The sequence below is a fragment of the Rattus norvegicus genome, chromosome 15, assembly GCF_036323735.1.
Source record: "Rattus norvegicus strain BN/NHsdMcwi chromosome 15, GRCr8, whole genome shotgun sequence".
In the NCBI taxonomy this organism is placed as follows: domain Eukaryota; kingdom Metazoa; phylum Chordata; class Mammalia; order Rodentia; family Muridae; genus Rattus; species Rattus norvegicus.
This window is the reverse complement of record NC_086033.1, coordinates 23,095,991-23,119,634: the sequence shown is the minus strand read 5'-3', so window position 1 is coordinate 23,119,634 and position 23,644 is coordinate 23,095,991. Positions and strand designations below refer to the sequence as shown.

At 47.2% G+C, this 23,644-nt stretch overlaps 2 protein-coding genes across 4 annotated transcripts in view; one reads left to right on the top strand and one right to left on the bottom strand.

Annotated features, from left to right (window-relative positions):
* The window catches only part of Dlgap5 (DLG associated protein 5), a 30,604-nt gene extending 24,647 nt beyond the window's left edge, over nt 1-5,957 (top strand). The window contains exons 16-19 of one of the 2 annotated variants that reach the window (NM_001135802.1): nt 2,318-2,378; nt 3,259-3,499; nt 4,476-4,522; nt 5,604-5,957. In NM_001135802.1, the coding sequence (NP_001129274.1) occupies nt 2,318-2,378; nt 3,259-3,499; nt 4,476-4,522; nt 5,604-5,717 (463 nt within the window). In that variant the 3' untranslated portion in view covers nt 5,718-5,957. The other variant, XM_063274094.1, reaches the window with a different exon arrangement.
* Nucleotides 5,958-7,903: 1,946 nt separating this feature from the next.
* Nucleotides 7,904-19,840, bottom strand: Lgals3 (galectin 3). Of its 2 annotated transcripts, none has more exons than XM_039093700.1 (6): nt 19,393-19,592; nt 13,779-13,800; nt 12,961-13,320; nt 11,904-11,992; nt 8,997-9,162; nt 7,904-8,180 (listed from the first exon to the last, which is right to left on the bottom strand). In XM_039093700.1, exons 2-6 carry the CDS (start codon nt 13,794-13,796, stop codon nt 8,025-8,027), a joined length of 789 nt encoding a protein of 262 aa, XP_038949628.1. In that variant the 5' UTR covers nt 13,797-13,800; nt 19,393-19,592; the 3' UTR covers nt 7,904-8,024.
* Between the last annotated feature and the right edge of the window lie 3,804 nt (nt 19,841-23,644).

Here is a 23,644-nt window from a genome sequence, read left to right as displayed (position 1 = left end):
GAAACAGACGTCCTGTTTCAGGTTGGCGTCAACTGGAGTAGTCCAAGCCACTCAGGAGACTGAGGTGGAAGGAGTATTACCAGCAGTTTGGAACCAGCCTTAGCAACAAACACCAGTGTCTTAAGAGAAAGCACCAAGACTGAAGTTGATAAGTGGTCCTGTTGTGAATGGCAAAAGTGCGGTACATGGGAGAGAAGCAGTGTGGTGTCTTCTGTGCACGGCAGATCTCAGCTCAAAGCCACCCATGTGGCATGCAGCTTGAGCACGTGGGACAAGTCATTCGCTCAGCCTCACTCTCCTCATCTGTGGAACAGGAGCGCTCTGCCGTTGGTGGGGGTGAAGAGGCTCGTGCCCTCGTACCGTGGTTATAGAGAAGATGCCCAGTGTGTAGACATCGCTTTAGGACGTTAACTCGTGACAGCCCTTACAGTAGCCATGCCAGACGCTGGAGGAGAAACCCAAGTGTATCCTAGTGAGGTTGAGCTTGCGATTGACCCAGCTGATCCGTTCTCTACACAGTCGCATCAGCTTAGCCTGCTGCGCTTACAGCGGCTCATCTGAGAGGGAAAGGGAACCGTGAGGAGTAGGAAGCTGTACTCTGATGTCTGGAGAAGATGCGGGGCTTGTTACTAATCTGAACTTTGGAAAATATTGAACACTCCTCATTGTAAAAACATACCACTAAGTGTGGCATGGGGTGGGGGCAGGCCCTGTGCGTCAAAATAGAAGAGGCACATGGAAGTCCTTAACTATTCTTTAATACATACCAAAAGCATTTTCACCTTTTAGGGCCACAAAAATGCTTTTTGGTATTATAAAAATCTGTGTTTTTTTTTTTTAATATTTATGTATTTGAGTACACTGTCACTGTCTTCAGATACACCAGAAGAGGGCATTGAATTCTATTACAGATGGTTGTGAGCCACCATGTGGTTGCTGGGATTTGAACTCAGGACCTCTGAAAGAGCAGTCAGTGCTCTTAACCACTGAGCCATCTCTCCAGCCCCAAAATCTGTGTTTTTTAAGATACCAATTTATTATCATGCTGCTTTGTATAATTATATTCGTTATCTGTATTAGGAAGATCTGTAATAGCAGTTGAGTTATATTGTAATTGTCCCTCCCAAAATCAGGTTCTGGGACCAGCAACAGTGGGTAAAGGCATTTGTTTTGCCAGCCTGTGGCCTTCAAATACACACACACACACACACACACACACACACACACACACACACACACAAAATGTTTTTTAAATGTTTTGTTGCAAACATCTTACAAGAAGGCATCTTAAAAATAAACAGCTTAGAACCAGGCAGTGGTGGCACATGCCTTTAATTCCAGCACTCGGGAGGCAGAAGCAGGTGGATCTCTGTGAGTTCGAGGCCATCCTGGTCACAGCAAGACAAAATTGCAATCTGTTTAATTACTTCGAATGTGTAGATTCACGCATGCATGCTGTGACATGTGTGGAAGCCAGAGGGCAGCTCTCAGCGAGCAGTTCTCTCTCCCCAACATGTGGCTCCAGGGGTGAGCTCAGGTCACCAGGCTTGGTGGCAGGCTCCTTTACCTAGGAATCACCTTATTGGCCCCTGAAGAGACTATGACAGATAAATTTTTTAAAGTTTTTTATTAACATACGAAAGAGTGGGTTTGTGGTTCTGATTTTGGTGGTCCTGGGATTGAACACAGAGCTTTCACATGCTAGGCAAGCACCCTCTGCCAGCCCTGGACTTCGTTGTCATTGTTTCCAGTTGCATTGTTTTCTATGTTCGTTGTGTCTGTCTGTGTCTGTGGGCACAAACATGCTCAGATCTGGTCTCTACTTACGTTTATGATTAAAATGTATTGAGTTATACTATCAAGTAAGCATGGCCAACTTGCAGGCGTGATAGCCCATCTGTGGATCCAGCACTTGGGAAGCTGAGGCAGGAGAGTTGAGAAGCCAACCTGGGTTATGTAGCAAGAATGGTCACACAGGACACAGCAAAGTCGCTTCACAGTGCCTGAGCTGCTTTGCTTCAGAGCCCAGCCTCACCCTGACCTGTTCCAGTCCTGTGGCTCTGGGTTTGGCTGACAGTCAGCATTGCAGGTGGAACCGTATTAGCCTGAGCGGTTGGCATGGGAAGGGGCCTGTGAGCTTCTAGGGAAAGAGGGCGTCGTCTGTGTGGCCATCATAAACTGTCCAGTCTGTACAGAGGAGCAGGCTCCTGGGCCAGGCTCTATGTTCAGTTCCACTATGCAAGCTAGTGGCCTCCATGCAGGGTGGATGACTGTGATGTGTTTCGTTACTGGTGTATAATACCACGGCTCGTTTCAGGTGCAGCCAAGTAGAAGACATCCTGTGTCCCGTACAGCAAGATTCAAGTGACGTAGAGCGTGTAAGTCCTTGTGCGCGGTGGTGGCAGGCAGCCATGGGTGTGGTGTTTATGAAGACACTAACAGGCAGAGTCGTCGTTCCCGTTCGACTGTTCCTTGGGGTGTTTGAAGCCATGCTGTGTTCTTCAGGACACATCAAGATGGCCTCTTTAAAGTTCTTTGAAAGAATTGCTTTCTGTCTCTGTGTTTTGCCTGCATGTATATCTATTCACTGTGTGCATAGTCTCCTGGACCTGGAATTACACACGGTTGTGAGCTGCCATGTGGGTGCTGGGAATCAAACCCAGGCCCTCTGAAGAGCAGCCAGTGCTCTTAACCTCTGAGCCATCTCTTGCCATGGCCTCTAATCTTTGAACCAGATTTGATGGTGACAGTAACTACTCGTCTGTGTTATTACATCTGGTTTCCTTCACTCCGTAGGCCTTGAACTGGAACCTTCTTGCCCCAGAGTCCTGGGGACACCAGGCCCAGTTTGCTCTTGTAATTTACTTTCTCTTCCCAAAAACATGTGCCACTCTGTGCTGAGTGGGCGCTTGCTGAAAAGGCTGCTGTCTTCCTCACGGTGTTCTTTATGATCTGTGCAGATGTCCTGAAGCAAGACAGTGAGACTCAGGACGGTCTTCACACGTTCTGTTTTGTTTTTTCCGGGTAGAGTTTTTCTGTGTAGCTCTGGCTGTCCTGGAACTTGCTCTGTAAACCAGGCTGGCCGAGAACTAGCAGAGATCTGCTTGCCTCCGCCTCCTGAGTGCTGCCTTCCATTCTTTGGATTTTTTTTTTAATATGTCAGCTTTCTTTTTTCATATATTTAATAGCAGTAAAACTGTTTTCATTTGACTCAATTATGGGTGATTGGAATCTATAACGCCCACTTTTTGCCTCTAGGATGTAAATAAGATAAAGGTCAAAATGGAGAGTTTTTCTGTTGCGACAATGAATTTGCCTCTTCCTGCTGGTGAAGTGGCCGGCGATGCTAATAGTAACCAAAAGGACGCAGTCTCGGCTGCAGCCGTGGAAGGAGTGGGCTCTGCAGTCCTCTCCCAGGATGTGCTGATGAGTCACCCTGAGACAAATGCCTTCTCACAGCGTGACTCCTTACAAGAAGGAGCTGAGCTGTCCCAGTCAGGTAAGGTCTTCAGATACAGTGAAGCCGGAAGAGAGGGTGAATGTAGGTGATTGTTGTGGAAGTCTGAGAACCAGGTTCTCACTGTAACTCTCTCATACTAACTAGTTTCAGAATATGTTGTTCTTCAACCAGCGGTGAAGGGCCACACTTATAATCCTGGCAAAAGAGAAACCGAGACAGGAGGCTTACTCCTAGGTCAGGGCCAGCCTGTCCTGCACATAGTGTTCCAGGCCAGCAAGAGCAGCACAGTGAGACCTTGTTTCAAAATGGGAAGAAAAAAAAAAGTGGTGCTTTTAGCACGAAGGCTTCAGAGAGAAGCGCTGATGCGCACTGGAGAGGAGGAGCCTCTGATGTTAGACCTGCTGACGATTAGACTGAGAAAAGTCCCTTCAGCTCTCTTCAGCCCACATCCAGACACTCCTTCAGAATGTTCTGCTTTTCCTCTCTGGTGCATATTGTACTAGGCATTCCTATGTACTATGTAGCGATTGCTCTATTAAGGGAACCGGGCCTCATATTTGTGTTACAATGCAGCGGTGGCCTGATTTTCCTCTGCTATCCTGTAGGTCTGTTGGAGACCTAAGGTAAAGTAAAATGTTACGGCTGTGCAGTCAGTTAAGGTCTTTTACCTGGGTTTCTTTGTGTTGTACATGATCTCACTATGTAGCCCTGGCTGGCCTGCAACTGGCTATGTAGACCAGGATCCAGGACCTCGTGGAGATCCACCTGCCCTGCCTCCTATGTGCTGGGTTACAGTGCTGGGTTACAGTGTGTGCCACCACACTGGCCTCTGTCTGTTCCTCTTCAAGCTCTGGGTCCCTTCAATATTACAAGTATGGTACTTTCTTACAGAAGACTCTTATGCTTAAAGAAAGACTTCACCTGAAATCTAATTGCATTTAAACAGTGTGACATAGTCAAGCCTGGTAGGTCTTTAAAAGAATGTTCTTTTAAAATCATTTCTCTTATTTTTCAGTACTGCTACATAAAAGTCTCACTTCTGAATGCCATCTTCTTGGTCCAGTAAGTTTTCATCTTAACTCTGTTTTGAGTGTGTCTTATTTATGGTTATTGTGAGGGAGGGTGTGTGCATGCCAGAGCATGTGTGGAGGTCAGAGGACAGCGTCGGGGAACCAGTCCTCTTCCGTGGGGTTTCAGGGATGGAACTAAAGTCCTCAGCCCTTTAACTTGCTGAGACCTCTCAACCACCCTGTTTGGTTTCAAAATAGGGTCTAAATTAGAGACCAAGCTGGCCTGAACTCTCCTCTCTGGTACCGAGATTACAGGTGTCCCAGTGCTAGATTTGTTTTATAAAATGAACATTATTCATCTTTCAACCTGTGCAAGGTTTAGAATGTATGGTTTCCCATTATCTGTACATGTGTTGAGTTTTATACAGGATCTGTTCTAAAACTGAAAGAGGGCTGGAGGGCACTCAGAGCACCGGGGTTATTAGTTCCTAGCACCCACTCTGCCCATAGTGCCCACCACCCTCTTATGCCCTCCATGGGCAAAGCACCCATGTACATAAAAAAATGTTTTTAATTGAGAAAAGTCATACAATCTAATTAGTCATAAACCCTGACATGTATCTTGCTATTCAAATTTGATAGGAGACATTGGATGAGTGTCTAATATTTAGTGAGTGGCTTGGATTATGGTAGATGTTTCTAAGTGACACAAGTTTTTATAATAAAGTATATTTAAAAAGAAAACACAACATAAGACAATGCTTCTGCTGCTCTGGAAAGCCAGGGTGTGGTGGGCAGGGTCTGCCCCCATCACAGGGCTCCTCAGCTGTGTTCACCCTGAAGTTCCTTACTCCAGCCGTGCTCTGCTGTGGGGTCTTAATTTTGGGGTTCAGGGAGTAAAACGAGGTTTCTCTGCATAGCCCTGAGTGTCCTCTAACTCACTCTGTGACCAGGCTGGCCCCTTGAGATCCACCTGCAATGGTGGCACACAGGAGTAAAATTAAAGCTTTACGTTGGGTCTTACGCTGTTAATTTCATGGGGAAGCTTACTCTTTGGCATTCAGTTGACTAGAAAGCTCATTTGGGGCAGCTGTTGATGGTGGATTCCGTGACTGCTCTGCTGTGTTCTTTAGCCTGACCTCAGCTGCACCAGCCCCTGCACTCGAGAGGACACCAGACAGCAAGATCGAGGCCGACAGTTCTCCTTTGGCGGTAACCTCATCGTCTTCTCACCGCTAAGACCCTGAAGAGAACACCAGGAGGGCTTTTAATTTAAAAATTATTGCAAACATTCTTTTCTTCACATTGTTACTTCTTTGATACATTCTTAAATTGTTGAAAATATGCACTGGTATGCACTTCTCTTTGGTCTGTTTATATTGCATTGCAGTGTTTTAATGTTCCCTGTTCATGGATTTTAATGGTGATACTGTAGAAACCCTGTAGGATATTTAAAATATTAAACGTGAACCAAGGTTTTGCATCTGCACCCTCATTTTATAGATTTTTCATTTGAGCGCTGTATCTGTAGACATCAGATCGCTTTGTTTTCCTGTATTCCTTTAGATGAGGGTTTCTGAATCCGGAAGTCCACTTATTTTACTGTTCAGTCCTTGCTGCCTCTGGTCATTCTCCCTTTACCAGAGCTGGCTACCACTGACAGGGTTGAGAGAGAATAATCTTCACAAAAACTCTAAATTGCAGGCTGCTGCGAGCTGCTTCACGTGGACTGTGGAGAGTTTTCTGGAAGAGCCGTGCGTGCTGAGCCGCCACTCCAGCCCTTACGTTATAAACCCTTAACTTTATGATTGTAGAACGCTGCTGATAGGGAGAGAGACAGCTCAAAGATAAAGACACTTGTCCTCCCACACCATGTCCATGTCGTAGCATATCCAGCCCTTCCCCCATACATACATACATGTACATATGTGTGTACACAGATATGTAGTAGAACATAAGTAGACAACTGAGTGCTGCAAAGGGCACTCAGCAAATGCTAACAGCCCTACCCTGTGTCATGATTTGGTCTGCATATGAGCGGAGCTTTGGAAGAAGACATTCCACTCGATAGGAACCTTGTAGGTATAGGATTAGACATTTTCAAGAGAAAGTTCAGTCTTCTTTTGACGTCAGAGTTAGATGTGTTTGGCTTTGGGGAAAGGTGGTCTTATCATGATGCCCAGACAACTTCCTGGAAGGTTACATAGGTGTCTGCATAGAGAATGTTCATAGGATGCCACCCCTTACCGATGCATGAAGACAGATGAAACGGCCTAGTGATGGACAGTTGTGTATGGCTTCGGGGATCGCTCAATGTGTAAGGACACCAGACCTGACCGGCTGAGGTCAATGCCAAGACCCAGCTCTCTGCATGTTCCTGTCCTGTCAGCTGTGACCGCAAGTGCTTGCTTTTACCGACCTCCTGATTTCTGGTTTTCCTGGGACTCCAGCTTGTGACATTTGCCAGTTTAAACTGAGAAGATAACATCGTAGAACAAAGAACCTTGACGTTTTCCTATTTGCGCTTGCTGCTGATAGGAAAGATAGGAAGTGTTAAGTGTGAGAATGGACGTAAAAGCCAAGACAAGTTCTCAGCGGTGTTGAATACTGGTTTGAAGGCAATGACCTGTGCCTTTAAAGGGAAAAAGAGGTTTAAGACCGGCCTCCTCCACATCATCCATTTCAGGACTGCACACATGATGGTCCCGGAATTACAGAGATGCGCGTGTCCTAGAACAGAGCAATGCTGGAAGACAGTGCAGGCTCAGCGCCAGCCATGGCCTCACATCGCTCTCTCCTGTCCCCTGATTGGCCCTTACTTAGGGTTGTGTACTTGGGCCCTTTGATCTTCCCTTGGGATCACTACAGCGGGAAGTAACACAACTCTATCCAGATGTCAAGGGTAACTATCTACTGGTGAGCTGTTCAATGTATTTCCTTTTTAAAATTCGGGATGTGGGGGTGGGGATTTAGCTCAGTGGTAGAGCGCTTGCCTAGCAAGCGCAAGGCCCTGGGTTCAGTCTTCAGCTCTGGGAAAAAAAAAATCAGGATGGTTTATTCATAATTCCATATTTCCCTTTACGTACTTACACTGCTCCAAATCAAATCACATATAAAGGCAGGCAGCTGGAGGTCCATCGGTGGACCTGACCTGGCCCGAGTGGGTAAGTCAGTCACCCACCCTCAAGACTGCTCTCCCACAGGATCTGAGTCTGGTTCCCAGCACCCTAGTTGGGAGCTTACAACCACCTGTAACTCCAGCTCCAGCAGCCTGATGCCGCTGATGTGAGCAGGCATCTGCACCCATGTGCACACAACACACACACAAAGTTCAAAAGACTAGGGATGCGTGACTCAGTGATAGAACACTGGCTTACTGTTCACAAGGATTTGACACCTACTATCAAAAAAAAATAAAAGCCAAAGCGACAGGTATCTCTCAGCACGAGACTTTATTAAATGGATGTCTTACAAGAAGTATAAGGAGAGAGAAATGCAAAGTTTCCCGCTCATAACACACAGGGCAGTTCTGGTGCCGGCCCACCCCTTCTGGCTTAGATCATGGCGTGGGAAGCGCTGGTGAGGGTTATGTCACCAATGATCCCCAGTTGGCTGATTTCCCTGAGGTTCTTCATCCGATGGTTATACTGCAACAGATGAACATCATTGACCGCAACCTTGAAGTGGTCGGCTTCAACCAGGACCTGTATCTAGAACCGAACATGGAAGCCGTCAGAAGCATGTAATAGCCAGTGCAGTGTGGGCATTCCACCCTGTGTGTATCCCAGGACACACTGTCTGCCCTGTGTCATTCTCGTCTGTCAATTTCTATGTGTAGCATGAGTTCCGGAAGTTCCGTTTTTGTTTTACTTGTGGGATGGAAATGATCCAGAGCAGTAAACTGAACAGGAAAACTGATGCTAGGTTGTCAGATTTAAAACACAGTAAAAGGATAGCGAAGTTATCGAAGGACAGATAATGGCCACCATGAAAACTGTTTGCATACATAAATGTTTAGTTTTAGCCAGGCAGTGATGGTGCACGCCTTTAATCCCAGCACTCTGGAGGCAGAGGCAGGGGGATCTCTGAGTACCAGGATAGCTAGGGCAACACACAGAAACCCTGTTTCTGGGCTCCAGAGATGGCTCAGTGGTTAAGAACACTAACTTCCAGAGGTCCTGATTCAAATCCCAGCAACCACATGGTGGCTCACAACCATCTGTAATGGGACCCAATGCCCTCTTCTGGTGTGTCCGAAGGCAGCAACAGTGTACTTATATATAATAAATAAATCTTAAGAAAAAGGAAAGCAGTGTGCTATTAGAAGACTGGAGAGGTGCCAGTGGCAGCGAGGAGGCTCCTGAGGGAGCTGGAGAACACGCTGCTCGTGGCTGCATCGCTAGCCTGTGGAGGCTGGGTGCTGCGTGCTCAGGAGGATCCACCGGGTGCCCAGGGCAGGTTTTCCAGTGACTCCTTCGATAAGAGAACGCTGTGTGCATACAGCAGCAGCTGCAGCAGGAACTTACTTTGAATGGTTTGCCGCTCTCAAAGGGGAAAGCTGACTGTCTTTCTTCCCTTCCCCAGTTATTGTCCTGCTTCGTGTTGCACACGATGACTCTTCTGTTGTTCTCATTGAAGCGGGGGTTAAAGTGGAAGGCGATGTCGTTCCCTTTCTTGAAATTCAGAGTGATACTGTTTTAAACCAGAAATCAAGGATAAGTAGTTAAGTGTGTATCAAGACAAGAACATCTAGCTTTCTAAAATGCAAACCCTTTCATAATATGTTGGAACTGTTTTTCTGTTCTGGAGACAAATACGCCACAGTATCAGATCCAAGAACTGGCCCATCCTCTCGTTACTGCGATTGCCTTGTCTGTTTATTGAGACAGGATCTCGCTGTGTAGCCCATGCTGGACTCCAGCTTGCGAGCCTCACATACTTTAGCCTCCTGGGGGCTGTGATTCCAAGTGTGGGACACCAGCTGGCTTGTTTTGCTCCTGACTGTAGTGCTCTCTTTTCACAGACATTCTCTTGTGTACCTGGGCAAAGGTTTCTAGATAGCCTCATAGCTTCAGACCCATCCCGAGAGCACTTCGTACCTTGCTATAAGTAATAATAATGGTTCTCTTCCTGCCCTGTTAGATTGCTCTTAATACTTGGCAAGCCAGCTCCCAAGTATCCAACTTTGTCACGGTTAACGGGAAAGCTCAGAACAGCAGGGTACACGGATGTGGCTGATGTTTCCTTCCCGGTTGCTATGTTGTAAAGTCAGGACGTGCAGCGCTCTGAGGTGGGACTGGTGAAAGTGCTACTTGAACTTTCTGACCCTTTTTGTTCTTGTGTGTTAAAGCAAACACGAGTCTTCTGTTAAGGGACTGGCCCTACTGGATTTCTTAAGGTGAGCTCCCAACAGTAATACTAGAGGCTGATGTGCGTGATCTAGAACTAACAGCCATTCTTTGGGTGTTCTGAATAACTTAGCAGTCAGGGAAAGCGACAGTAGTGTTTGGGTCTAGTCCTCCTGTGAATAGAGATTGTCATCTCTGTCACACAAGCACATTTTTCCCCATAAATTTATTAGAGTGTGGATTCACACAGTTAATTTTTCTGTTTACTATTTGATCCAGAATCAGTTTTGAGTGTCGGTACACAGGCTACACTGCCAGTGTTACTGGAACAAGGTTATCCAGTACAATAGCCCTCAACTGTTAACATTAACTCTATGGTTCTGCATTAGGTGGGGACAGATTAAATAAATGTATATTTTGAAAATAACATATACATATATAACACATATACATATAAGAGAGTATTATATGTATAAGTGAAGTTTTACAATGTGATGGGCACTGAACTTAGAGCATCTCTCCAGGCCACCTGGGAAGAAGAGTGGCTTGGGACAGTGCTTCCCACACAGAATGAGAGGAGCTTGGCTGGAGGAGTATGTCAGTCTATCTAAGCTGTGTCCATCTGGTGACAGAATGTTGCTCCCATTCCTCTACCACGTACAAACTGATACAGAGGAGTTCATAGCTTCTTTGTTTGTTTGTGTGTTTGTTGAGATAGAATCATATAGCTCAGGCTGTCCTTGAACTTAGAACCTTCCTGTTCCCATCTCCTGTAAGTTAGGATGTTGCGTGTGCACCTGCATAGCCAAGCCCATACTTAATTCTTGAACAAACCTGTACATCTGCTGAAATGTCTACCTTTTCCCCATAAGACAGACTCCCTGATGGTGACAGGAGTGTTTGTGGCACCACTAAGCACAGGGACAGGTGAAACAGGTTGCTGGGGACATTCAGCTTCTTCATATTATATGTAATTATGACTGGAGGTAATCATTCAGTTCAGATATCTCTGGGTGACTATTAATTGGCATGTAATTACCTCCTCACAGCATACCTGGTCTACCCTCGGCTAAACCTGTTCCAGTGGCAAAGGCTGATTTGATGACATCTTTAGCAGGTATGTGGTGGTTTGAATATGTATGATCCCCATGGACTCATGTGTTTGAATGGGCCATAGAGGGTGACACTAATAGGAGGTGTGGCCTTGTTAGAGGAAGTGTGTCACTGTGGGAGACAGGCTTCGAGATCTCCTATGCTCAAGCTACATCCAGTGACACAGCCTACGGATCCTGAAGGAGAACTCTGGGCTCCTCCAACACTGTGTCTGCCTGCACTTGGCCATGTTCTCCATCACGATAATGGACTAAACCTCTGAAACTGTAAGGCAGCCCCAGTTAGATGTTTTCTCTAATAAGAGTTGCCATGGTAATCTTCTCAAGCCCTTTGAAGAAATGACACCTACCCAAAAGGCTGGGCTTCTTAACTTGCTATTCAGTAAACATAAGACCCAAGCCTCGGTTTTATTTGTCTAAAGGGGAGTCAATGGTGTCTTAGGGTTTCTGTTGCTGTAAAGAGACACTGTGACTAAGGCAGGTCTTATAAAGGACACCATTTAATTGGGGTTGGCATACAGGCTTATAGGTTCAATCTATTATCATTATGGGGAGAAGCATGGCAGCATCCAGGCCAGCATGGCGCTGGAGGACCTGAGAGGTTCACCTCTTGTTCTAAAGGCTGCTAGGGGGAAGCTGTCTCAAAGCCTTCTTCCACAGTGACACACTTCCTCCAACAAGGCCACAGCTCCTAATAGTGCTACTCTCTGGGCCAAGCGTATACAAACCACCACAACTGGCCACCACCCTGCACTCACTTATAAAGATCAGAGCATAGGACACACACCAAAAGGATGTTACCATTTACTCTGAACAACCTGACAGAAAAATCACATAGAATCAAGTACTACTCTGAGACAGTCTATGTGATAGCCCAGCTTGGATTCTAACGTGTAGTTTCCAAAATCTTAATTAAGACTGTTTTTATTTCAAAACGATTCAAACAGTCTGATCGATGGGGTCACCCTTGTACCTGTTTGCGTTGGGCTTCACTGTGCCTATGATTGTGATCAGCATGCGAGGCATGACTCCTCCAGGCAAGGGCATATCGTAGGGCACTGTCTGGGATAGACAAGAATCCCAGGGTCAGCAAAGCGTTGTGTTTTCTTGGGGAATGTAAGAGTACGTTGCAAACATTGTTACAATGCATGTGACAAACATAGAACACTGTGTGGCTTCTGAGGCCACCCTGTCCAGGGCCTAAAGAGATGGGAGATAGCGTTCCCCGTGAGCATGAAAGTTAATTGAGAAATTAACAAATTAGGGAACAAGTGTTCCTGAACCGTCCCTGGGGCCGTTTCCACCCATAATTCATCTGCATGGAATCATTTTTGCAGCGTTTTAAGCGAGACTGTTGACCGACAATCTTCGTGCATAGGTCCCTGGGTCCCCTTGACATGACATACAGAACTGTAATTCTGCCCCCTGAGGAAAGGTTTGTGTCACCTGGGACTTCTGTGCTCCCAGGTCACCAGCAGAATGCTTTACGCATGAGCTCTTCTACAGTTCATTCCACAAGTGTTAGGCAAAGTGCTTACGGGCTGGTGGACTTCCCCGGAGCTCTGTCCCTGCCTCTGGTCTCTCCACTACGACATTTCCTCCTAGGTTCTGCTGTCTCCCAAACGTCCATCTCTAGCCTTGGTCTGCACTAGGCCTTGCATATGCGTCCCGCAGTTGCTCCTCCCCACCCCCCGGGTGACTAGACTGGGTGACTGGAAAGCCTGCTTGCATGGGTACGAGGTGGAGGAGTCACCTCTACCCCATCATTTCCCTCCTTGCATCCCTGGTTTGAGCTAAAGTTTTGCAGTCTTGAAAAGCTCTCAGTGTTTACTGGAGTTATAGGTGTAAGCCACCCAATGCCTTATCATAACAAGTTACAGAATCAACTCAATATGAACACATTCCTTTTCCTACTTGACTGATTACACCCCTGCCATTGACTCTTAAGACATGGCTAAGCAGCAGGCTTAAATTCCCTCTAATGTCCTCCCCACTGGTACAGCAAGCCCATGAAACAACTTCCTCCTTACCAGTGGTCCAGTCGGGGCACCAAAGGGGCCAGTAGCAGGATAGGCCCCAGGAGCACTGGGGTAGGCCCCAGGAGCACTGGGGTAGGCTCCAGGTCCCCCAGGTTGCCCTGGGAAGGCTCCGGGGGCAGTTGGGCCAGGATAAGCTCCAGGGGCAGTTGGGCCAGGATAAGCACTAGGGCCAGTTGGGCCCGGATAGGCACTAGGAGGAGCCTGTCCAGGATAACCCCCTGGAGGAGCCTGTCCTGGGTAGGCCCCAGGATAGGAGGCCCCTGGGTAGCCTCCTGCCCCAGGCTGGTTCCCCCATGCACCAGGCCATCCTTGAGGGTTTGGGTTTCCAGAGCCAGCTAAGGCATCATTAAGCTGTAAAGAAAGACAAACAATTAGAGGATGGGACTCCTTCACCACGGGACTCCAGGCACTTGTGATCTAAGAAGCTGAGAGTACAGGAAAAAGATTCATATTCTTCCCTCGCCTTTTCTGCTGTTTTGTGTTGTATTTTATTCTGGTCTCTCATCTTCGTGGGTCGGGGTGGGTTAAGCTCTTCTGGTTTACACCAGGAACTGGCTGGCTATAAACACACGCTTTCTAGTCAACACGAGAGACAGCTGCAGGTGTTGGCATGAGCGCACCAAGTCACCGTCTCGCTGCTTCCAGGAGGGACATCTCCGCTGTGCAGGCCACACCTCTCCCTGTAATCTGCTGCTGGGAAAGCAAGCCTGCTGCTAACAGGCCTGAATGCACACGAGAGCCAGAGGGAGTTTCACAGTAGGAGGGTCAAAGGGAAAGCTCGGCTAAGAGAACACACATGAAATACTTACTGAGAAGCCGTCTGCCATTTTCCTAAGAGAGAAAAGCCAAAGGGGGTTATTAGTACTTGAGCCTAAAACATTTTACAAAATCTCACGAGATTAAACATAAATAGTTCATGGGCAATTCTGGTCAGTCTACAATCATTTCACCTAGATCAATGGCGCTGGATCATAAAAACATCTTGCGGACAGGCGGGATACAGTCTAGCTAAATTCCAAACCCACTCAGGTTCTGAAGTCAGACCTTGACGCCAGGAGCTTGTGCTCTGAGAGTAAAAGGCCTTGAGGGCTAAGGGGTAGGTTGAGAATTTCCTGTCTCTCCTCTCGGTGAAAGACGGTAAATTCTCTTGGCTCCCTGCTTCCCTGAGTTTTTCTACCCTTGCAAGGATACATGGGAAGTACAACCCTCCCTCCTCTCTTCCCAGCCACAGATTGGAGGAAATCCATCTGTCGGTTCCTACCGAGATCTCTAAGACAGCTGATATGGCTGCTGCCTGGTTAGTTACCCTCGCTTGGTGCACCCTGACGCCTGCTCTGAGCCATCGCTTTCCACACCATCCCAGGGCCCCCAGGGCCCCCAGGCCAGTGAGAGATATGAGACGCATGCACACCAGAGTGTGGTCGGTGCTGCTGGGACATTCAAACCTGAGAACTCACTTGTGAGCTGGGAAGGGCGTTGGTGGTGGACAGGCGGCATTTGGGAGTGTTTGGTTGGATTTCGAAGTATTGTAAGTATTAAGGTCTTTCTATGTAGTTCATCCTGACTTTGAACTTAGGATCCTCCTGCCTCAGCACCTCAAGTGTTGGCTGTGGTGCCTGTGGGTTTTTGCTGTTGTTTGTTTGTTTGTTTCCAACAACAAATAAAACAGCAGTAAAACAGCCAAGCAAAGGCCAGTCAGGCGGCCTGAGGCAGCTGCCTTCAAGATACTGCCAAACAGGTTTGCCTTACACGGATTGGTCACGGGGCTGGTTTGCAGACGTACCCTGTTTCCTCCAGCTCTTGCTCCTGTGCCACACCTATCAAACCACAGGATGCATGAAACCTGCCCCCCTTTTCAGCAGATTCCCTCAGAATGCAGCAGAGAGCAGCTGTGGTTTGGAAACGTTCCTTTCTTAGGGCGCTGGCGATTAAATTAACAGCAATTGGCATATTTGGCAAAGGCTAGCACTAAGGCACGAAACAATGCAAGCAGCCACAGGGAGGGCAGCTTTGGACGGGAATGAGATCGATCAGAGCTCAGAACGACTGCAGCCATCTTGCTGCCATGAGAATCACCTGAACATGGGGTTGGGGATTTAGCTCAGTGGTAGAGCGCTTGCCTAGCAAGCACAAGGCCCTGGGTTCGGTCCCCAGCTCCGGGAAAAAAAGGGGGAAAAAAAAAAAAAAAGAAAGAGAATCACCTGAACCTAATACATAATCAGACTCTCTTCTGACTTCATTTTGCCCATCTGTGATAGTTTACTCAGTTATCCCGAGAAATAACATGATTAGGTGAGCACCGTGTCCATCATGCCTGTGAGCGCAGCATTCTGTAGCCTGAGAGTTTGAGGTCAGCCTGGACCACATACCAAGCTCCAGGGTCTCATTCCAGCCTTGATCACTTACAGCAACCCCCCTTCCTCAGCCTCCCAGGGACTGGCATCAAAGGCAGGACCCGCAGTTCCTGGCTTCAGATTTTTTCTTAAGAAAATAAAGCCTAGGCTGGGCATAGTGGTACACAGCACCCAGAAGGCAGAGGCAGGCAGATTTCTGTGAGTTTGAGGCCAGTCTGGTTTACAGAGCGAGTTCCGGACCAGCCAACGCTACATTGTGAGATCCTGTTAGGAAGTGGTTTTGAAGCTCAAAGTGGACAGAGAACTTAGCACTTCTGATTAAACCTTTCCCCACCCCTTCAGCAATATCTCTGGCTTCAAGCCGTTAGATGCCGGTGGCACACTGCCCTGTAACTTGTGACAACCCAAAATGTTTTCAAAGGTGGGAAAAATCTCTAAGGCCAAAAATCACCTCTGGTTGAATTGAAGACTACCAATTCAGGCTGTCAGTGTCTATCCCTAGATAAACTTACATACAAGGGGCCATAAAAACCAACAAGGAATTTTAAAGTAGCGAAGGTTACCAGGGAGGATGGTCACCACCTGCCACCTCAAGTCTAGGGGGGGCTGAGGTAAGAGGAGCAGAAATGTGGAGCCTGTCTAAGCTGCACAAGCAGACAAACAAGAGCAATCCTCTGCTGGGCATGGTGCCACACACCTCTATCTTAGGCTGAGGCAGGAGGATTGACTTTACCGTTAACCTAGGCCACAGAGCAAGACTGTCTCTAAAAACTAACCAACGAGCACTTCCCCATAAAGAAACCCTTTTCCCCTCTTAAGTACGCTTCAGTTTTAGTTTGTTTTTTGTTTGTTTGTTTGTTTGTTTTTTTCTTGGAGCTGAGGACCAATATGCTTCAGTTTTGTTTTGTTTTGTTTTGTTTTGTTTTGATTCTTTTTTTCGGAGCTGGGGACCGAACCCAGGGCCTTGTGCTTCCTAGGCAAGCGCTCTACCACTGAGCTAAATCCCCAACCCCTGCTTCAATTTTAAGAGACTTGAAGATTTACAAGTTAAACTCTTAGGTCTGAAGGGTCAAATCACTGTTAAATAATATGTCACTCAAAAGAGCCTACATGGGAAAACAAACAAACAATCGAACTTTCCCATTCTCCTCAAAAGGTGCTCTATTAACAGAACACCAGTCAAATTCTGTTTAAAGAGTGATACATCTAGAAACGCTAAGAGATACTGTGCAAAGCCTCTGATCAAGGCTGGCTGGCTCCATCTTCCAATCTGACCAAATGAAATCCCAAAGGCAGCAGATTTCACTGTGACTCACGTGGGCCTTTGGATGATGTCAGGGTAACGACGCCCTCCCTGCACTGTGATTTTCAGTTCCCAGAGAACTTTCACTGAGCTGTTCTTTTGTTAGCAATCTGGTAACGCTGGCTGGAGAGAAAATATTCCCACTGTGAAGTGAGGAATCCGAGAGCTCATTCAGTGGCCCAAAGCATTGGCATCCTGGGGACAAGAGCCCAAGTTTCCTGACCCTAACTCAAGTCTGACCTATATTTGTTTAAAACTGTACATTTTTGATATTTTAAAATAGAATCCTTGGAACTTTTTAGTTACATCCCTGAAAATTCAGCTTGTTGGTTCACCCAGAGCGACACGACTGAAATAGTAAACAGATTTAAAATAAAAAGGAGCTCTGGGCAGACACTGACTCGTGAGTCATTCACTCAGTGACTCGTGAGTCATTCACTCAGTGAGTCAATACACGGGCTGCTGGGTATAGAATGCTTTTGCACACAGCCACATTGTTAAGAAAAACCACATTTTAACCAATACACTGCATTTTTCCAAAAAAAAAAGTATTCATTGTTTTTAGTTAGAATTTTCTTTACAGTATTTACTTCTCAAATATAGATTTTTTTTAAATTGAAGTGTATCTGTGTGTGTGTTTGTCTCTCTGTGTGTGTCTGTCTCTCTGTGTGTGTTTGTCTCTCTGTGTGTGTCTGTCTCTGTGTGTCTGAGGGGTGTGTGTCTGTCTGTCTCTCTGTGTGTGTCTGAGGGGTGTGTGTGTGTGTGTGTGTGTGTGTGTGTGTGTGGTGTTGTGAATGTGTGTGCAGTGTCTGTTGTAGCGAAGACTTAGATTTTGGCTACTGAGGGTGCTGGGCAAATAGGCACCCGAATCGTCAATAAGACTGACCTAGGACACGAGTTCACTGGCAAGAAGTAAGAAGCTTGTTTATTTATTTCAAGGCAGGTCTGTCTTACTCTTTGGCCCCGGCTGGCTTGGAATTCTACATGTAGTCTACACTGGCCTCGAACTTGAGATTCTTTGAGTTCTGCTTCCTGAATGTTGGGATTATAGGCGCTCACTCCCACACCCACCTGAGGAAAGGTTCTTTGGAAAGCATCTGTGCAGACCCAGGAGGCAGAGGCAGGTGGGTATCGTAAGTCCAGGCCTGCCTGATGTATGAAGTTCCAGCCAGTGCTACTTGTGAGACCCCCATCTTGAAAAATGATAAACCAACACTTTTGACCCAGTGAACTCTCTCACTGATTGAGAACCCTCGAGCCAATCCTCAAGCAATTCTCTACCCCTTCTGCTTTGTGTACAATTTAGTGAGCTGTCCATTAAACACTTCTAAGCATAGGCCTGAAAGACCCCATCAGAGTCCTCTCCAGAATATGGAATGAGTGCAGATTTCAAACCAAACTCCTAAACATTGTGAATTTAGGAAGCTAGTCCCCATCAAAGAGAAGTGTGACTATCTTAGGAAAAGAGTCTAGGGTAAAGATGGCCACATCTATAATCCCAGCACTCAGGAAACCATGGTAGAGAGAGTGCCATAGGTTCAAGGCCAACCTGAGCTCTGAACTGAGTGTGAAGCCAAGCAAGGCTATATTGTAAGACCCTATCTTGAGAAACAAGCAAAACAAAGCAAAAAGTATCAGTGACCAAGAGGACAATTGCTAGGTGTGGTTGTACTGGCCTGGAAAATCACAAGTTCTAAACCAGCCTAGACCACGTAGGAAGACCTTGTCTGAACAAAAAATTCTTTCAGTCTCAAGGTCTTGACCTGCACCACCCCCACACCAAAGGCTATTGTTGCAGAAAAGCAAGCTTTTCGTTATTAAACGTCAATATTTAGGGAAACAGTTGGGGGTGGTAGTTTAACATCGTTGGTCCCTGCACTTAGGACACTGAGACAGGATTGAAAATTGAAAGCCAGCCTGGGCTATGTAGTGAATTGCAGACCTGCCTAGGCTGCAGTGGCATCCTGCCTCCCTGTGATGGTTTGTAAAAGCTCAGCCGGGGAGTGGCACTATTAGAAGGTATGGCCCTGTTGGAGTAGGTGTGGCACTGTGGGTGTGGGCTTTATGACCCTCGTCCTAGCTGCCATGCTCCCGCCTTGATGATAATGGACTGCGTCCCAATTGAATGCTGTTCTTCTAAGAGTTGCCTTGGTCATGGTGTCTGTTCACAGCAGTAAAACCCTAACTAATACACTCTCCCTTCCCCTCCAACCCCCCCTAAAGTAAATAAATAAAAATAAGGAAGTATAAACTTGAAGCAAACAACTTGGAATGTTAGAAATTGGTGAGTTTTTGTACATTGTGATTCCTGTTGTTTTTCTCAGAATTAGCCGGGTCACTAAGTCCAATTGTTATCATCCAGAAACCCTACTCTCCAGGGATTGCTTTACTAATATTCTAGTTTCTAAAAATAGGGGTCACTTGCTTCCTACTAGGGTTAGCCTAAACCACAGCCGCGATTCCCCCATCATCGATTTCCCGCATTCCTGTTGGAGTAACAGATAATTCGGGATAAATGCAACTTTCGAAAGCCTCTAGCTTCTGCATTCTGAAACAAACACCACCACACCCAAGACTTCCTCCACCCAGACCTAGAGTTTATTGCACAAATATGCACCGGTCAGGGATAAGTCACTTGGCTTACAACGAATTTTAGAGGTTACTGTAGTTCTCCATCCCGGCACATGCGCACTAGAGCCTGGACAGTGTGTGTGGTCAGTATCTAGGGAGTGGCTGTAGCTCCTACCTCCGCTGAACCTGACTCACCGAAGGAGCCTGCTGGCCTGAAAGCAGGGCAATGTCTGCCGAGTCCTCAAACTCCCACCCGCAACGTGCCAAGAGTGGCACCTGATTCCTATGGCCAAGCTAGGGGCAACCGCTTGGAGCCAGCTACAAGGTGGATCTCCGTAGGTTGTGGTTCACTCGAGCTCAGGGCTTCGAAGGCGTGCCCGGGGCCCGCTGGCATCCTGCCGTGCCAAAGAGAGTTAGTGTGTTAGGTCGTGACTAACTCTCTCCGAGAGTTACCCGCAGGAGAACCAGGGCGGTGGACCGGCACCTGGGACCCTGAGGTCACCTCCCGGGCTGCAGAGCCTGGGTCCTCCATCTCCCGCGAGCCCAGCCCTTTCTCGGTGCACCGTGCAGCACCGGTCCCCTCGCCCCGTCGCCCCGCGCCGCTCACCTGGTTAGTGCTCCTCCTGCCGCTCCGCTAGCTGTTAGAGCAGGGCGGTGGCTCGGCGGCTTCTAGTACACTTTTGCCCGGGCCCGCCCTCCTGGGGCGGGGCAGCATCCCTCGCCCTGCAGGCGCCTGGCTGGACCGCACCCTGCGGACCCCGGAGCTTCCCCGTGGTGGACAGGGACACACCCGCCAGCCTATGTCCCTCACCTGTGCCGGACAGTGGACCCTGGCTGTCCACACCCAAACTCTCACACTCACCCGATTCCCTCGTCTGAAACTGCCCCTCATGGTCTCATCCTGCCCCTATTCCCTTCACCGGAAGCCTTCCCTAGAAATGTGCAGTGACTTTGAGTGTGAGGGGAGGGAGGACCAGGTGTCCCTGACACATCTGAGATGTAAGAGGCGCCTCCCCCCCAAGATGTTTTCTCAAAGATTATAGGAGAGTACAGCACGACAAAGTTAAATCAAGGGAACAGGGTGTAGCTCGGTCTGTATGAAAAGTTTTTACAAGAAACAGCCGCTTTTGCAACAAGGCTGATAACCAGTTCGGAAGCATTTATATAGATAAAAACTGAGTGACGTTGTTAAGAATATTCAAGATAATGTTCCCCCGGTTTCAGATAGCATCAGCTAACATCCACCAAATGGGTATGCACCCCATCCTGTGCCTAGGGCTTTAATACGTTTATGGATTTGGCATTATTTTAATCCTATTAGGTCCAAAGCAGTCCCCGAAAAATGTCAGCGCTGGTCCTAAACAGAAAGACTCTGGCCGATCAAACAGAAGCTTAGAAGTGTTTTCTGTTGACCACGAATCTCCCTTAGTCTGCCCCCAAATGTCAACTACCTTGGGCAAGGGTATCTACTTCCCTGTCAATCCCAACAGCCTGTAACAGCTCAAACCGCTCCCCCCCCTTCTTCTGACTTCTCCCCACCCCGGGGGGTGGGGGGCTGTTTGTTGCCTTGGTGGTTTGAGCCCCATTTTTCTCCACCCACAGAGTCAGTTCGGTTCAGTTTGTTTTCACTGTGCCCTTGCTCACTAACCCCATTTTAGACATGAGAAAATACGGGTACGAGAGTTAAGAATGATCCGCTAAGGCCACCTGCTGCAAAGCCTCACAGCCTTAGTTTGATCCCTGTAACTCACTCACGAGGAAAGGAGAGGACCAGCTCTTAAATGTTGTTGTCCTTTAACCCACATACATACACATGCTCACATGCATATGTGCAAAAAAAGAAATGCACTTTAAAATATTAAAACAGGTAAATAAAATTTTAGAAATAAATGAATGGGGCTGGAGAGATGGCTCAGTGGTTAAGAGCACTGACTGCTCTTCCAGAGGTCCTGAGTTCAATTCCCAGCAACCACATGGTGGCTCACAACCATCTGTAATGGGATCCGATGCCCTCTTCTGGTGTGTCTGAAGACAGGGACAGTATTGTACTCAAATAAATAAAAAGTGAATAAAAAATATTTAAAAAAAAGAAATAAATGAATGTTTTATTTTTATGTAGGTGTGGTGGTTCCTGCCCTTAACCCTCCTGGGATCTGCATGCTGTTGGGATGCAGAAACAGGCAGATACCTTCGAGTCTAAGGCCAGCCTGATCTGTATCCCTGAACTAGAGGCCACCAGGGATACACGGTATCCCTGTTTCAAAAACAAAAGTTAAAAACCCCAAGCAATCACTGGCTTATGTAAACCATGGAGCAGGCCAAGTGTTACCTGGCTCCCTGGATTTCCTGTAAGCACTAAGGTAATCAATTATTGGTGTGTTAATTGATAGTCTCAGCCAGTTTCCCACAACCAGAGGGAGTTTGCACGCAAACCCTCACTCAGCAGTGGCGCTGAGGAGGCCTGCTCTGGTCTCTAGGATAGATTTACAAGCTCTGCAGAGCCTGTTGCTGGGGATGCATTCATTGCTGCCCCCCACCCCACACACACACACGGAAGTCACTGTGTAGCTGGAGAAGCATTTGGACGCCATGAACTCTCCTCTACACAGGTAGCCTGGCAACCAATTAGTTTGAATGAGTCATGTGTGGATGATTAGCGTGTGGGTACTGAACAGGATGGGCTGAGAGGAATGTCTTTCGTCTCTTAGGAAAACACTTAAAGTCTTAGGACTGTGAATCATGAGACACTCTCTGAAGGTTAGCTAGAAGTGGACAGCCGAAAAGGTTGCTATAGAGATAAGAGATGAGTCACACACACTCTTGCCCTGTGGGTAATCGTTGGTCATTTTTAAGGATCGATTAAAGTTGTGTCTTCGTTACTTAGAAGGCTTACTTCTTATGCCAAGCTGAATCATGAGGTCAGACTTATGTCTTCACTGTCCATCAAAAAGAACACTTTTACGCCAATTTTATGCCAAGTAAAGCTAGCAAAAGGGTCTTGCTATATATCAAGGAGTGTCCGGAGTTTACGATCTGTATAGGAGCAGTAAATGACTCTTTAGAACCCAGCCCAAAGCCTATATAAACTCTTTGAAAAAAAAAAAAGTACAAGACAATCTCATAAAATATCACGGAATGACTTCTAGATATGGATGGTTGTGCTGTTTGAAGTGAGGGGCAAGCCTGACCTGGAGTCTCACTCAGTCACCTGGTTTCTTCTGATACAGAGATGTTAGGAGTCTGACTTAGTAAACGAATGAACAAGCCAACCCCCCCCCCCCCGCCAGCAGCTCCATACAGAGCGAGGAGGTGTGTGTGTGTGTGTGTGTGTGTGTGTGAGAGAGAGAGAGAGAGAGAGAGAGAGAGAGAGAGAGAGAGAGAGAACAGTAGTCAGTCTTTAAACAGGGAAATTAAAATTGGAGAAGGCGGCTGGAAATAGAATAGGAAAATAATGGACACAGACCATCAAGTTGGAGGCTGGTTAAAAATGGAGTATCAAGTTAAGGTGTCTCTCCCACCGAGCCTGATTGCCTGAGGTCAAGCCCCTGGGGCCAGGCAGCAGGAGAAGAAAACTGACTCAAGCACGCTGTCCTCTAACCTCCATTCATGGGCCGCAACAGGCACATGTCCTCCCACACACCAATAACTAAATGAAATAAAAATTGAAGCGTGAAGAATTATGAAATACAGCCAGAAGGAGAAACTTCCCAGAAACTAGCTACTCTGTGCCAAATAAGGAAAAATGCCCCACAAAACTCGAAGCCCTAGGGAAATATAAACAGAACCACATTGACGGTAACTCTCATAGAGAGCAGATGGTTAGAACAATCAGGAAAGAGAAAAGGAAAAGATCTTCCCAGTTGTCGTATCTGGTCCACAGAGAATTTCCTGGTTCTGCCTGTGTCCACGTCCTATCAGCACGTCCAGGTGACAACTGAGAAGCAGAGCTGACCTGGGGACATTTGGTGCACATAATACTCATAGCTGGCTTCTGAGTTGGGACAGAGAGTGAGCCTTTGTGTCATGGGGAAACAATTCGTGCCTTGGAGACAGAACACTTTTCAGTGTTCTGGAGCCAAGGTACGATTGTCATCTGCTGCTAACATCCCAGCTGTCTGAAGCTGGCCCTTCATTTCCGGTGTGCTTAGCAGGTACCCAGTGCGTGCCTCCGCCATTTTTACAAACCTGCTCTTTGCAACTCAGTCAACAGGTAAGTTTGTTGAAACCTCGCCAACACATAAAGTGGGGTCAGTGGTAACATACCAGTTGCTGATTAACACAGTCTCCCTGCCCAGGCTGCAGCCCAGGTCCCCTCAAGAATATACTGGAGCTCCAACCAGCTAGCGTAAAGAGAGGCCAAGAGAATGAGGGATTTTGAGGTATCCTCCGAATGCCCCTTTCCCTACCTGCCTTGGCTCTAGTAAGCTCTGTCCTTTTCCTGCCACAA